The sequence below is a fragment of the Nansenia antarctica genome (genome assembly GCF_963989245.1).
Source record: "Nansenia antarctica genome assembly, chromosome: 18".
Classification (NCBI taxonomy): domain Eukaryota; kingdom Metazoa; phylum Chordata; class Actinopteri; order Argentiniformes; family Microstomatidae; genus Nansenia; species Nansenia antarctica.
Window position 1 is genome coordinate 18,766,083 of NC_137691.1, and position 13,078 is coordinate 18,779,160.

General features: G+C 42.0%; 1 protein-coding gene across 1 annotated transcript in view; it reads right to left on the bottom strand.

Moving 5' to 3' along the window:
- Positions 1-9,229: 9,229 nt before the first annotated feature.
- Positions 9,230-13,078, bottom strand: part of st7l (suppression of tumorigenicity 7 like) — a gene marked incomplete at its 5' end in the record, with an annotated part of 20,003 nt that continues 16,154 nt past the window's right edge. The window contains one exon of the mRNA XM_080548262.1: positions 9,230-11,403. Within this exon, the coding sequence (XP_080404388.1) occupies positions 11,308-11,403 (96 nt within the window). The 3' untranslated portion in view covers positions 9,230-11,307. The remainder of the gene's footprint in view (positions 11,404-13,078) is intronic.

Consider the following 13,078-nt stretch of genomic DNA (forward strand, 5'->3'; position numbering starts at 1 on the left):
TCCCTGTGATCCCCCCCAGCATGCTATGAACATTCCAGTGGGTGGCTGCACTGCACTGAATTGTGGGATGTGGAGTTTATCCACCAAACTCAATTACCTCCAATGTTCTCATTTGACAAAAACCCATCGAACATTAAAACAGAAAACTTGGTTTGGATGCGGCAGGACTGAGCTGGAGGGAGGCAGTCCAAAGGACAGATTGGGCTTGGTGAGAGACAGATTGGGCTTGGTGAGGGACTGATTGGGCTTGGTGAGGGACTGATTGGGCTTGGCGAGGGTGTTGTAAACTATTTATGTTTTTCTTTGTTTGTATTAATCTGGGGGAATACTGTTGTGTGCTGCTTTTCAAGGTGCCGAAGGACACTCTTTCACTTTTTTTAAACGGACATTAGTCTCCAGTGTGTGTGGTTGTGCAGTATCGTATGCAGATGGTAGGTGTTGTGGTAGGATTTCTAGGTGGTGTCTATGTTCTTTGATTTGTTTAAGACCTGTTTAAGATGTTTTCTTTCTTTGACCATGACTTTACTCTGTGTTTCATTTCGTGAAAGGAGATACAGTACATCTGCTTGATATACTGGAACATAGATGGATAAAGACTAATTTAATAACTAGGAGAGTACCGAAAAAAGGACAAAATAAATATTTATATTATATTCGAAATGTGAAACAAACATCATGAGAAGGTTTTCCCCCTCAAGCAACCTCACAGTCAGAATCTGTTATCAAACCTATCAATGCACATGTTCCCAAATGTATACTTAACGACGGACGTTATCTGTAATCTCTTGCCTATTATTTATTGTTGGTTTCCAAGTACCGAAGCTGCTATATCCCACATTATCATATCACAATACAACACTCTTATTTGGCATTCTTTTGCAACACTGATTTGACTCTCAGGGTCACGTTGTGCTGCGTGTCCATAGGCCTAGGGGCTCGGACTGATTTGTGAGAAGTGAAGTACTTGACCAAACAAGGCCAAGACTGTTGCGCAAGGCAGTAAGGCTGAGAAGCAGGAATTTAACTTTCAGATCAACACTCAGTAATGCAAGCAGATGCTAGGGTGTTAAGCCAAGAGAGGCTGAACCCCTGAAAGAGTTTAGAACTGTAACGCAACTGACAAAAGGCTCTGGAGCCCAAGGTTGAACAAAAGGGTTAAAGTCCATATGGTTATACTGTACATTCTGTACTTCTCCATGGTGGACAGATTCATAGGGCTCAACTAACAAGTTTTAAGATGAATGCAATGTCAGTAAACTGTTCAAAGTATGTCTTCGATAGTTCATGGCCATTCGTATCATGATTTGAATACGTCGCTGTCAGAGAGATAGAGAATGGAGGGCCCCAGTGTATTACTGTAGTGTACTTTGGGGGTGTTATGGTCACCTTGGGAGGGACCCAAAAATACCACATTTGTTCTATATTAAACACTGTTGATCCTCTCTCTGTCGTTCACATTAGAGCTCCCCTATCCTCTCCCACCTGGCTGGCTGTGTGTGGTACAGTAGAGATACTGCAGGGCTCTCCCCAAACAATGGAAGAGTGGAGCTGCACCACGCCGTGGACTTGTCGGCACTACTATGTAAACATTTCAAGGCAAATTAAACTATATATTTAGTTAATGATAAAGTAACTATCTTTGATCGCCAACGACATTGTTGTTCAAGACTAAAATGATGAAATGATGTTCCTCTCTCTGTGAATTCAGCGTTATAGCAGTATTTTTCTGACATGAATGAATGCAAGCCGGGTTTTTGATAATGTCATGTAATCCTGGGGAGAACCTTGGACTGTATATACCAGGGATGGCAGGAATCAGAGGACGGGCTCATTCAGGGTATATACAGGAATCTTGAGGTTAATTTCAATACCTTTCTAAGACTTTTTAAAGACCTTGTCAATATTTTTCCAGACCTCACCGCCACTTCGTGCTGTAACCATTGACATCAGTGACACCTTTAACTTAACAGTTTTAGTTTGCAATAGACTAGACCGCTATCATACAACACAATTTCCGGTTCATCTTTGTTTTCTAATAAAACTAATAAATTCACGAACTTTTACTAAAAGTTTTTAGGACTCAAACTCTTTGGTCAGAGTCTAATTCAGAAAAATACCTACACAATTCAAGACTTTTTAATACTTATTAAGGGTCTTGATTTTCCCAAAATATATTGATCAACTTTTAATACTTTTCAAGACACCGCGGATACCCTGTCATTGTAATGGATGGGATGGAATGAGGAATGGTACTAAACACACACAGCTAGTCCATATCATGCATTGCAATGAGCCCCGTCCTCTGATTTCTCCCTCCACCCGTCTCCCCTGGTCCATACCACTGATGGATATGAGGTTCAATACTCTTCCCATTTACTGTACTGTTTACTGTACACCTCTTGAATAGTTCACTGAGAGTTTAAAATGTAACATTTTGTTTCCCCTAATGCGGTTGCCAGACGCTCTTTAACCATGCCAAAGCTGGTCTTATTTTTTGTAATTCATGGGAGATTATAGACTTATTTCAACAGAACAATTTACTGTAGTAAAAATGATAAGCCATATTAATCACTTTCACAAATGCTTTGTAGCTGTGTACTTGTGAAATATGTCCTTCCAAATGTCATACAGTCTCACATCAGTCTAGTCTTCATAAATAACCTAGTTGCCATGGCTGGCATAACGTTCTCCCCCATCATTGAGATATCAAATGTTTAGTGGGATGCTTGGGATGACCTGACTCTGCCCGTCACCAGTTGAAGTTAATGGTTATGGTTAAGGTAAGGGTTACAGTTAGGTTAAGGGTTATTGTTCAGGTTAGGGTTAGTTAATGGTTATGGTTAAGGTAAGGGTTACAGTTTAGAGTAGGGTCATTCCTTAGCATCTTCCATTCTAAGATAGATACTCAGTGACAAAATGAGATGGAATCATGGCATGAAGTATGAAGTTCTATCACAAAGTCATCCAATGTATGTACAGTGCATGCACAAACACATGCACTTACCCTTCTTAACTGGGGCCCATAACTGCTGCTCGTCAAACCTTGACAAGTCTCTATTTTGTTCAGAGATATATCAAGATATGTTGATTTGTGTTTAGCTTAGAAGTTGTTCTGTTACTCCCTGAACCCGTATACTGCATGTTGGAGAGTGTTCAAAGTTATGGTCTTTGAGAAAATGTCCTGCCAATATCATTAGTTTTTGTTGGCCCTGAACAGACTTTATCCAAAGTAATCAAGATTTGTTGGTGCACACGACGGTCTTGAACTGGTGCGAATATTAATATACATTACAGTACTGTATAACTCTTTGCCAAGGGACATCAGCAGTGTTTGCTGGGAATGAACGCAGCTACATTGTAGTTTGACAGCATCTCTCATCCATCCCATGGTTGAGCAACCTAGAACCATGTTGGAAAGGACTCCCATGGATACTAATGCATGTCATATGGTAACAGGGGCTACTGGTCGATGTCTGCTCATCCCTTATATAACATGTTGGGTTGAATTTGACATAATATTATGTAACTGTCCAAGACAAATGTCCCTCCGGGGACAATAAAGTTAATCTTCTCTTATCTGATCTCGCGATCCTGGCCTTTGTACTTGTAAGCCTGCTATCAGCTCCTCCAAACAGGGATATCCCTTTCTGAAGTGGCTGATTTAACCCATGTAAGATTAAGGGTGAGCCTGCCATCATCGGGCCAGATTTGCTAATCTCTACGATTTGAAATATGGCATATTGTAACAATCCCATAATCGCTACAACCCCCCCCCCCCCCCCCCCCCCCCCCCTTGTGATTCTCTGTGGCCTAGGTGGCCTACTTGGAATAGGGTTGTGGTTGTGGATCTGTTTGGAGCATGTGGTCTGCTGTTTAGCTACCTGCTGGCCTGCTGGGGCCTGTTTATGCCCCCAGTCCCAGTCCCAGTCCCAGTCCCAGTCCCAGGCCCAGTCCCAGGCCCAGTCCCAGTCCCAGTCCCAGTCCCAGGCCCAGTCCCAGGCCCAGTCCCAGGCCCAGTCCCAGGCCCAGTCGCAGGGCGAGTGCCAGTGCTGGGTGGGTTCCTGGTCCTGACTCCCTGGGGCAGATTTATAGTGGAGTTTAGTGTAACATATACCTGACCTTCAGGGACGTGCATAGCTAGGCTCCCAGGCGAGCTGCTGCTGCTGCTGCGTGGTCTATTAACACGCTGGCTGTCGGGGTGAGATTACCGGCCCGGCGGCAGAGGATTAGCACATAAAAACCCTTATCTAGTGAGTCAACTGTCGAGAATGCATCTCTCTCTCGCTGAGGTTTTTTGGGTGACGCAGTCTGACACACACAGGAGAGGCACGCGGTGGGGTGGTGAGGATGGACAGAAGACGGCTCTGTTTGAAATGGCATAAACAGGATACTGTATGAATGACTAATGTGATCTGAAATGTGAAGTTTGTGTTGTACTACTGACGCAGTTTGCAAGTATACAGTTTTGTAGTACCCGATTCAGACCATGTCATACGTCATAGTATCTGCTAGCATCTGCTTTGTTATTTCATGTTCCATCCAGTGTTTGTTTTTTTCTTTCTTTTTTTCATTTTAGTCATTTAGCAGACATACTTTTCTGTAAGTACTTTTAAATAAGTACATTTGTCTAAAGTAAGTGAATCAACTATATATCACAGTCATCGCAAGTAACACTTTCAATAACAAGAAATGCCAAAAGCAGTCACAATGGTGGAGTAAGGGAAGAAACAATGTGTTAATGTCTTTTTTTATTTGTTGGCATTCTTAAATTCAGGCAGGCCGTATAAGTGTTCTCCAGCACGGAGAGAGGGCATGAAGGAGAGAGACGACATGCAGTTGAACACTGTGAAGCTCTTCTAGTAATAAGAGGAGCACTTCACTAATCATCAGCAGTCCTTCACAAGTGTTTTTCACCGCTGCTCTTTCCCACTTGAGCTGTGAGGAAGTGTATGAAGAGTCATCTTAAGCCTAATAATTCACATGGGGCATAGGTATCTATTGTCATGCCATTATCTCAGTAGCCTACTGTACATATGTATGTATGTACAGTCATGTGAAAAAGAAAGGACAACTGGAGACACAAGTTTGATTATCATGGGAGGTGTGCAAGGAGGAAACCCTTGCTGTAAAAAAAAAAAACATCAGGGCAAGACTAAAAATTGCCAGAGAACACCTAGACAAAACACCGGGGCCTCATTTAGAAAAAAGTACTTGAACGTCATCTTTGACTTTCACACAAGCACATTTTTCTAAACGGACGTAAGCATTATTTATAAAACGGGCTGATAAATCTAATTTATCAAAAATAAATGAGGCCCCAGCTGTCCAAAAATTTAAGCTGAAGTGGATACAACATGACAATGGCCCAAAACATTCCAATAAATCCACCAAGAAATGGCTCAAAAGAAAGAAATGGAGAGACCTGGGGCCTCATTTATAAAAAAAAGTACTTAAACGTCATCTTTGACTTGCACATAAGCACATTTTTCTAAATGGACGTAAGCATTAATTTATAAAACGGGCTGCGCTGGTTTAAAATTGCGTACGTACTTAAGTCTATAAATACCAAATATACTTGAAATTGAACACAGGTGAATGAGGTTTGTATTTACGCCCTGTGATAGCGGCTCAATTATAGCGGCTGAATTAAGCCAAGTGAGCGGGAGAGGGCAGAGAAGGGTAGCTGCTCGGTAAGTTGCATTTGTAACGTTTGATCATGACAACCAGTACTCAAGTTGTAAAAGAAAATGGATGGGGGGATGGTGGATTTTATCATATGGGGACAATTTTTGTATCCCCACAGCGTCAGTGTCTTCAGTGTCAGTGACTTGGTAAAAATGTCATTGCATGTGTGTGTCGCCACAGTATTTTACTCAATATGCGCAAAACTAAATGTTGAAATAGCAGTAATACCACCTTCATTGATAATGACATAAGGGATGTAAAGGGGGGATGGCAGTTTTAGAAGGGGGATGATTTTGACCGTTTTTATTTCAGGGGGGATGCCACCCCCCCTCATCCCCCCTCAACTTGAGTGCTGATGACAACTAACCAGGCAAATGCTTATACTGTAATAATATAATGGTCTTATTCTTATCAGGTGACATTGAAAACATGGCTGCTCACTCCCTTTGCGAACCCCCAGACACCGGAGGAAAATATAATTTAGCGCGTGGCCAGGCAAGGTCCGTTGTGGAGCGCACTATAGGCATGTTGAAGGGGAGATAGACAGAGGGATATAAAGGAAGACTGAAATACAATCATAAACATCAGTTCCTTTTAAATCTTGAATTAAACAAATTTTCTCGGCTGATAACAACGTAGTTAATTTTATTAGAAGCCACTTAAACTTCGCATGAATTACAGTAGGCAGTGCGACTCACATGCCTGTAATAACTCTGCATAACCAGTAGGTATTGTGCGTACGCAAGGTCAATACCTGACGTAGAGCTACGGTCGTTTCCACGGTCAAATTGACTCACGTTGACATTTTATAAACCACGGGCCTCATTCATAAAAAAGTACTTGAACGTCATCTTTGACTTTCACGTAAGCACAGTTTTCTAAACGGACGTAAGCATTATTTATAAAACGGGCTGAGATGGTTTAAAGTTGCGTACGTGCTTCCTTCTATAAATACCAACGCAGGTAAAAATGAACGCAGGTGAATGAGGTTTGTATTAACGCCCTGTGAATGATAGAGGCTGAATTATAGCGGCTGAATTAAGTGCTATAATATAGGGTAGGCGTTTGTCTGGAAGTGGGAGAGGGCAGAGAAGGGTGGCTTCGTGACGTTTGATCATGACAACTAACCAGGCACACAGGCACATGCTTATACTCTACTCAAGTTGTAAAAGAAAATCAGGGGAGGTGGTGGATTTTATCATAAGAGGACAATTTTAGCATCCCCTCGCCAGTGACTTCAGTGTCAGTAACTGTCATTGCATGTGTGCGTGCCCCCTCGCACCTTGAAATAGCAGTAATACCACGTTCATTGATAAAATGACATTAAGTATGGAAAGAGGGGGGCGATTTTGACTGTTTTTATTTCAGGACTCGAGTGCTGCTTATACTGTAATAATATAATGGTATTATTCTTATCAGGTGGTCTTATATGGCTGCCCACTCCCAGACACCGGAGAAAATCCAGTATAATTTAGAGCTTGGCCGGGCAAGGTCCGTTGTGGAACGCACTAGGCATGTTGAAGGGGAGATAGACAGCTCCGGAGGGATATAAAGGAAGACTGAAATACAATCAGAAACATCAGTTCCTTTTAAATCTTGAATTAAACTCATTTTCTCGGCTGATAACAACATCGTTAATTTTATTACGAGCCACTTGCATGAATTACACTAGGCAGTGCGGCTCACATGCCTGTAATAACTCCGCATAACCAGTAGGTAATGTGCGTAAGCAAGTTGAATACTCGACGTCGAGCTACGATCGTTTCCACGATCAAATTGACTCACGTTGAAATTGTATAAATCACTACGTTGACGTGGTTTTCTACGTACGACACGGGTAAGATCAACATTTGATCTAAGCACGTTCTATGAATGAGGCCCCACTACTTTACATGGTTTTCTACATACGACACGGGTAAGATCACATTTTATCTAAAGTACTTTCTATCAGTGAGGCCCCAGGGGCCTCATTTATTTAAAAGTACTTAAACGTCATATTTGACTTGCACGTAAGCACATTTTTCTAAATGGACGTAAGCATTGTTTATAAAACTGGCTGCGCTTGTTTAAAATGGCATACGTCTGTCGTACGTACTTCCGTCTATAAATAACAAATACTTGAAATTGAACGCAGGTGAATGAGTTTTGTATTAACACCCTGTGATAGCTGCTCAATTATAGCGGCTCAATTAAGCCAAGTGCTATAAATAGGCTTGATTGAGGTGTTGAGCAGCACCTTTGACGAGTTCACACGATGGTAGACAAACTAAAGAAGAAAAACTTTACTGAGGAGGATAATAAGACTGCAGGAGCTTCCATACACAATATGCGTCTGAAGGAGGGATGAAGGATTGACCTTGTTGGGTGTATAGAGGAGTGTCCCTCCGGAGCTGTCAAGGCAACGCCATCTCCCCTTCAGCATGATATAGTGCGCTCCACAACAGAGCCTAATGCAATATAAAGGAAGACTGAAATACAATCATCAACATCAGTTCCCTAAATCTTGAATTAAACTCATTTTCTCGGCTGATAACAACATCGTTAATTTTATTACGAGCCACTTTCACTTCGCATGAATTACAGTAGGCATTAACGTGTTCGAGTGCGGCTCACATGCCTGTAATAACTCCGCATAACTAGTAGGTAGGCTAATGTGTGTACGTCAAGTCAAGACCTGACGGAGAGCCACGATCGTTTCCACGGTCAAATTGACTCACGTTGACATTTTAGAAATCAGATTAAATTTGATCCAAAGTACTTTCTATAAATGAGGCCCCTGGAATGGCCAAGTCACAGCCCGGATCTTAATCCTTTTGAGATGTTGTGGGGTGGTTTGAAACGGCTGTGCATGTAAGACAACCCTAAACATCACACAGCTGAAAGAATTCTGCATGGAGAAGTGGGAAAAAGTTCTCCCAGTCGATGTAAGAGACTGGTAGACAGTTATAAGAAACGTCTAATTGAGGTTATTTCAACCAAAGGGGGCGATACCAACTATAAGGGCATAGGGTGCCCTAACTTTCTCCTCAGTAGGAATTGGCATCTTTGTTCATTTTCCGTTAATAACAAAGTTATATTTTCATTGTTTTTGGTTCAATTACCCACACCCCAGCCCTACCTAATTATCTATAATAAAAAAAAGTAAAAAAAAATGTACAAAAATAAAAACTATTTCATGGAGGGTCCTAATTTTTTCACGACTGTATGTACATCTTCAAGCTACCACAAGATGAATTTGAGGGTGACCGACCACAGCAATCAGTTAATGGGTCATATCAGAGTATTGATCCGTCACTATCAATGGCATGCCAGGATACAATTAATCACCGAACTTTAGTAAAATAGTGTGAGTAACTTGGCCTCCTTGTGCTTATAATACCTGCAACATTGCACATATTGTATTTCACTGTCCAGTTGAACTAACTACCTCCAAAAACAAAATCAAAATCAATCTTTCAGATTTTTTTATTTGTTCACAAAGTACAACAAAAATTCAAACACAAATGCATTAGAATACATTCAAGAACCAATTTTTTGTGAGCTATCAAACTCATCACATGGTAGTTGGGTCAAATGTTTACATCCCTTGTCTTCAGCATTTCATCTTGGTTCTCTGTAACACTACACAATACGACGAGAGACACGTTTCCCATCTCTATGATCTCAATGTTAAAATGCCACTGAACACAGTATGGAGTTGAAACGGTGCAGAAACGGATAGGATTGTTGATGGCAATGACACACACGTCGATTGACCGTAACAAAACAATCGTTAATGTTGTCTAAGTAATCTGTTTACATGTGTCAACAGACCAATGGCGCTACAGGATGCACCACCAATAAATAAACAGCTCTCTCCACACCGTTTACTCCTAACGGGACAACACAAAAAGATGGACAGAATTCATTAAGGAAATTTTGTATCCCTCGGCTCCTTATGTATGGAAGTAATGTTAGACACCTTAGAGGAGCTACACCAGTGAAGGGCTTAGCTTATGAATGAGGACGTTCTGAAACCAGTATTGTCTCGTATTCTACCTGGACAGCTTATGGCAAGTCTTATAATGCATTACAACGGCATTATAATAATGCATTATATTGGTTGGCCGTAAGGACTAACAATGTTACTTCACATGAGTAGTCATCACGTGAAATCCAGGGATTTCTTTTTTTGCTATGAAAACAAAATGATTTTCATCAGCCACGAAACCATGCCAGATCTGTCTGTTAAGCCGACGAGGCACTAAAGGCACTTTATGCTAATTCATTGTCAAATAAATACCAAGTGCTGACACAACTGATTGGCTAACACCTGGTGTATTTGCTGACGAGGATACAGTGGTTCTAGTGTCCCTCTACTGTAATAGCTGTTTCTTAAAACACCTGACCGCGGAGAATGAGCTTTTAGCTACGTTAGCTTCTCTACCACAACAGATAACGTTTTAAAGAAGCAAAGACCTGTGTCGGTGTGGTTGGCTGAGTGATGCCATGACTGCCCATGCCGTGACCGCTGATAATCCCATTTACATTTGTATGCCGCGGTGGAGAGGGCAAGTTGCCACAGTGATATAGTGCTGTGGTGTCATGCCATGACAACACCTGGTGTTGGGCAGGCGTTGTATACACTACAGGCACAGTCGGGGCTGTAAATCAAGGGTCTGTTTTTAGCAGATCGCACGAACATCAACTCTGCCCCGGCGGATGACTATATGTACCACAAAGGCTACACATATCTCATCCTCTCTGAACCTTTCTGGACCTTTCTGACACTCGTCTATAACTCTACTGGACAGATATGAGCCCAGACCTGACCTGCAAACCTGGTAAGCAGGGTTTCTATCACCGGTTCTCCTCTACGACTCTCCTGTCTCTTTTCTGCTATACTAGCCAACACCGACATGTGGTCATTCGATTACAGACAATTACAGCATAGGGACACTACTAGTCTGGGCAGGCAGAAATCAGAGGACGGGCTCATTGTCATGCATGTCATTAAATGTTACATTCATTACAATGAGCCTGTCCTGTTGCGATGTCAACCTCCACTGGCCTCTCCTGACACTGAAGTACACTTGGTTGATCAACTATCAATGTACTGATACATGGTGTCCTCATCAATAATAAGCCATTTAGTAATAATTTAGTAATAATAATAATAATTTATAATAATAATAATTATAATAATAATAATTATAATAATAATTTAGTAATAATTTAGTAATAATAAGCCACTTCAGCTAGAATTCATTATACCCCATATAGGGGACCAGGTTTGGTGGCATAACATAGTTTGTTAATATAGTCTAAAGTACCTATTACTCAATGTAACTTCAATATAACAATAAACGAAGGGCTACTTGAAATCCTTGCAACGGTATTCAGTAAATGTTTACTTGAAAATTGACTGCTGGGAAAGGAGGTATAACTTTGAGCTGTGTCTGGGTGTTGATACAAGTTAAGCCAACATAATCATTAACAGAGAAACAAGTGTAGGTTAATGCTGAAGACAGGAGAGCAACATTTTTTGTCTGTGTTGGAGTGTGGTTTATGTGTGCGTGTGTGTGTGTGTGTGTGTGTGTGTGTGTGTGTGTGTGTGTGTGTGTGTGTGTGTGCGTGTGTGTGTCAGATTCGAGTCAGCTGGTGCCAAAAACTGGACGGCATGAAGCTCTCCATCTTGTCCGCGAAGAATCCCAGGGGTGCAAAGAGGGTGCTGAAGAACTGGAAAAAGAAAAAAGCAGATTCTCAAATAACGTCACACATTTTTCATCATTACTGCACTGTTGAGGTCTACAGGCACAACAAACTACACCCCCAAAACAAATAAGCAGCATAAGACGCAACCCTTGTCGAGGCGACTCTTCCAGCTCAACCTTTAAAAATTGGCTCGCTTACCACCCGTCTGAAAAAAGTTTCAACTCCGATAGTTCAATCCACCATAAACAAGGGCTTTAATGTGTTTATGAAGCAATACATTTTAGTGCTGAACAGATGGTTACGACATGGACATGGGAGGGATGGACTCTGCATCTTGTAGTGTTTGGAATGAGAGTATAAGATGGAGCTCTTCCAGGACATCTTTCACTACATCCACTCATTAACGAAGTAGATCACATTATGAAATCTATACACAATCTTGGCTTTCCCTTTTTTTTAAAATGTTATTCGACTCGCGTAGTAAATGAGGATGTTATTGTGCCAATGTTCTCCGTTCTGTTCCCATGACAACACGGCACAGCAACATACTCCCAACGCAACATACTAATGAAAGGAGAAACCGTTCCCGTCAAGAGAACGTTTCCTGAAACGTTTCATATTGAGTAAGCGCTCCAGACATTCTTTTGAACTGGCCAACTATGTTCCTTGTGTTTATCTAAGCATGCCTTTGCGAGGCATTTCCACAATCACAGGTGTACAAACACAAACAGCATGCGGCGGGTTTGACAAATGTGAGTCTCGTACCCGTTAAATCTAATAATACGCTCACGAGCAAATTTCTCATTTTATGTACGTCTCTAAAAAAAACTGTAAAACAAGAAATACCTCGCCACAGTATGAGCTGAAGGAGGCCTACATACTGAATCAAATGTACAGACAAATTGCCACTGATTGGCCACCACTAAAACAGCTAGGCCTAAGTCACCTCACGTTGCTTAAACAAGGCTGGAAAAGGATGATGTGAAAGGGAAATATCGGTGCCAGTACAGTATGGGTTTGGGTCAGCAGCACTGTAGTGTGTAAAGCCCCCAAAGTGGGCTAGTAGATTAAGGGGTCATACCTACACCCCAGGGGGAGGCTGGTAGAGGCAGGAATTGAAGCGCGGGTCTCATCGTAATGCGTGGAATGGTATAAGGAATGGTATAGCCAGTAGCCACGCGTCGCAATGAGACCGTCTTCCCAATTCTCCCCACCAGCATCGACTGCTACACCCACGTCCCTATCCTGTCATGTTTGTAGGCCAGATCAATTCAAAGGGATTCTTCTTCTTTTCAGCAGGAATCTCTGCTTTTCCTCAGAGGTTGAGTGTGTGGAGTCCTGGGCCTGGTGAGCTGCTCCTCCCTCTGTGGCTTTCATGTTCCTGGGCTCTATCTGGACATTACACAAACCAGGCTCTCGAAAACTATCGCTGTACAGTTTCTATCTAGAGGGAGAGCCTTTTCCATAACAAAACCGTTAGCACTAGCGAGCGGGAGAAGAGCCAGAGGTAGGGGCCAGTCTCTACGGGCTTGTTTCTGCTGCGGCTAATGCATGTGTAAAGTGAGACCTAATAAACAGGGGGGGACGGGGGACGGTAAACACAGGGTATGTGAGCGAGAAGCTAGCCAAACAAGCTAAAAACAGAAACGGAGTGACAAGTTTCACAAATAAACAATAAAAGGGAAACTAAAATCGTACC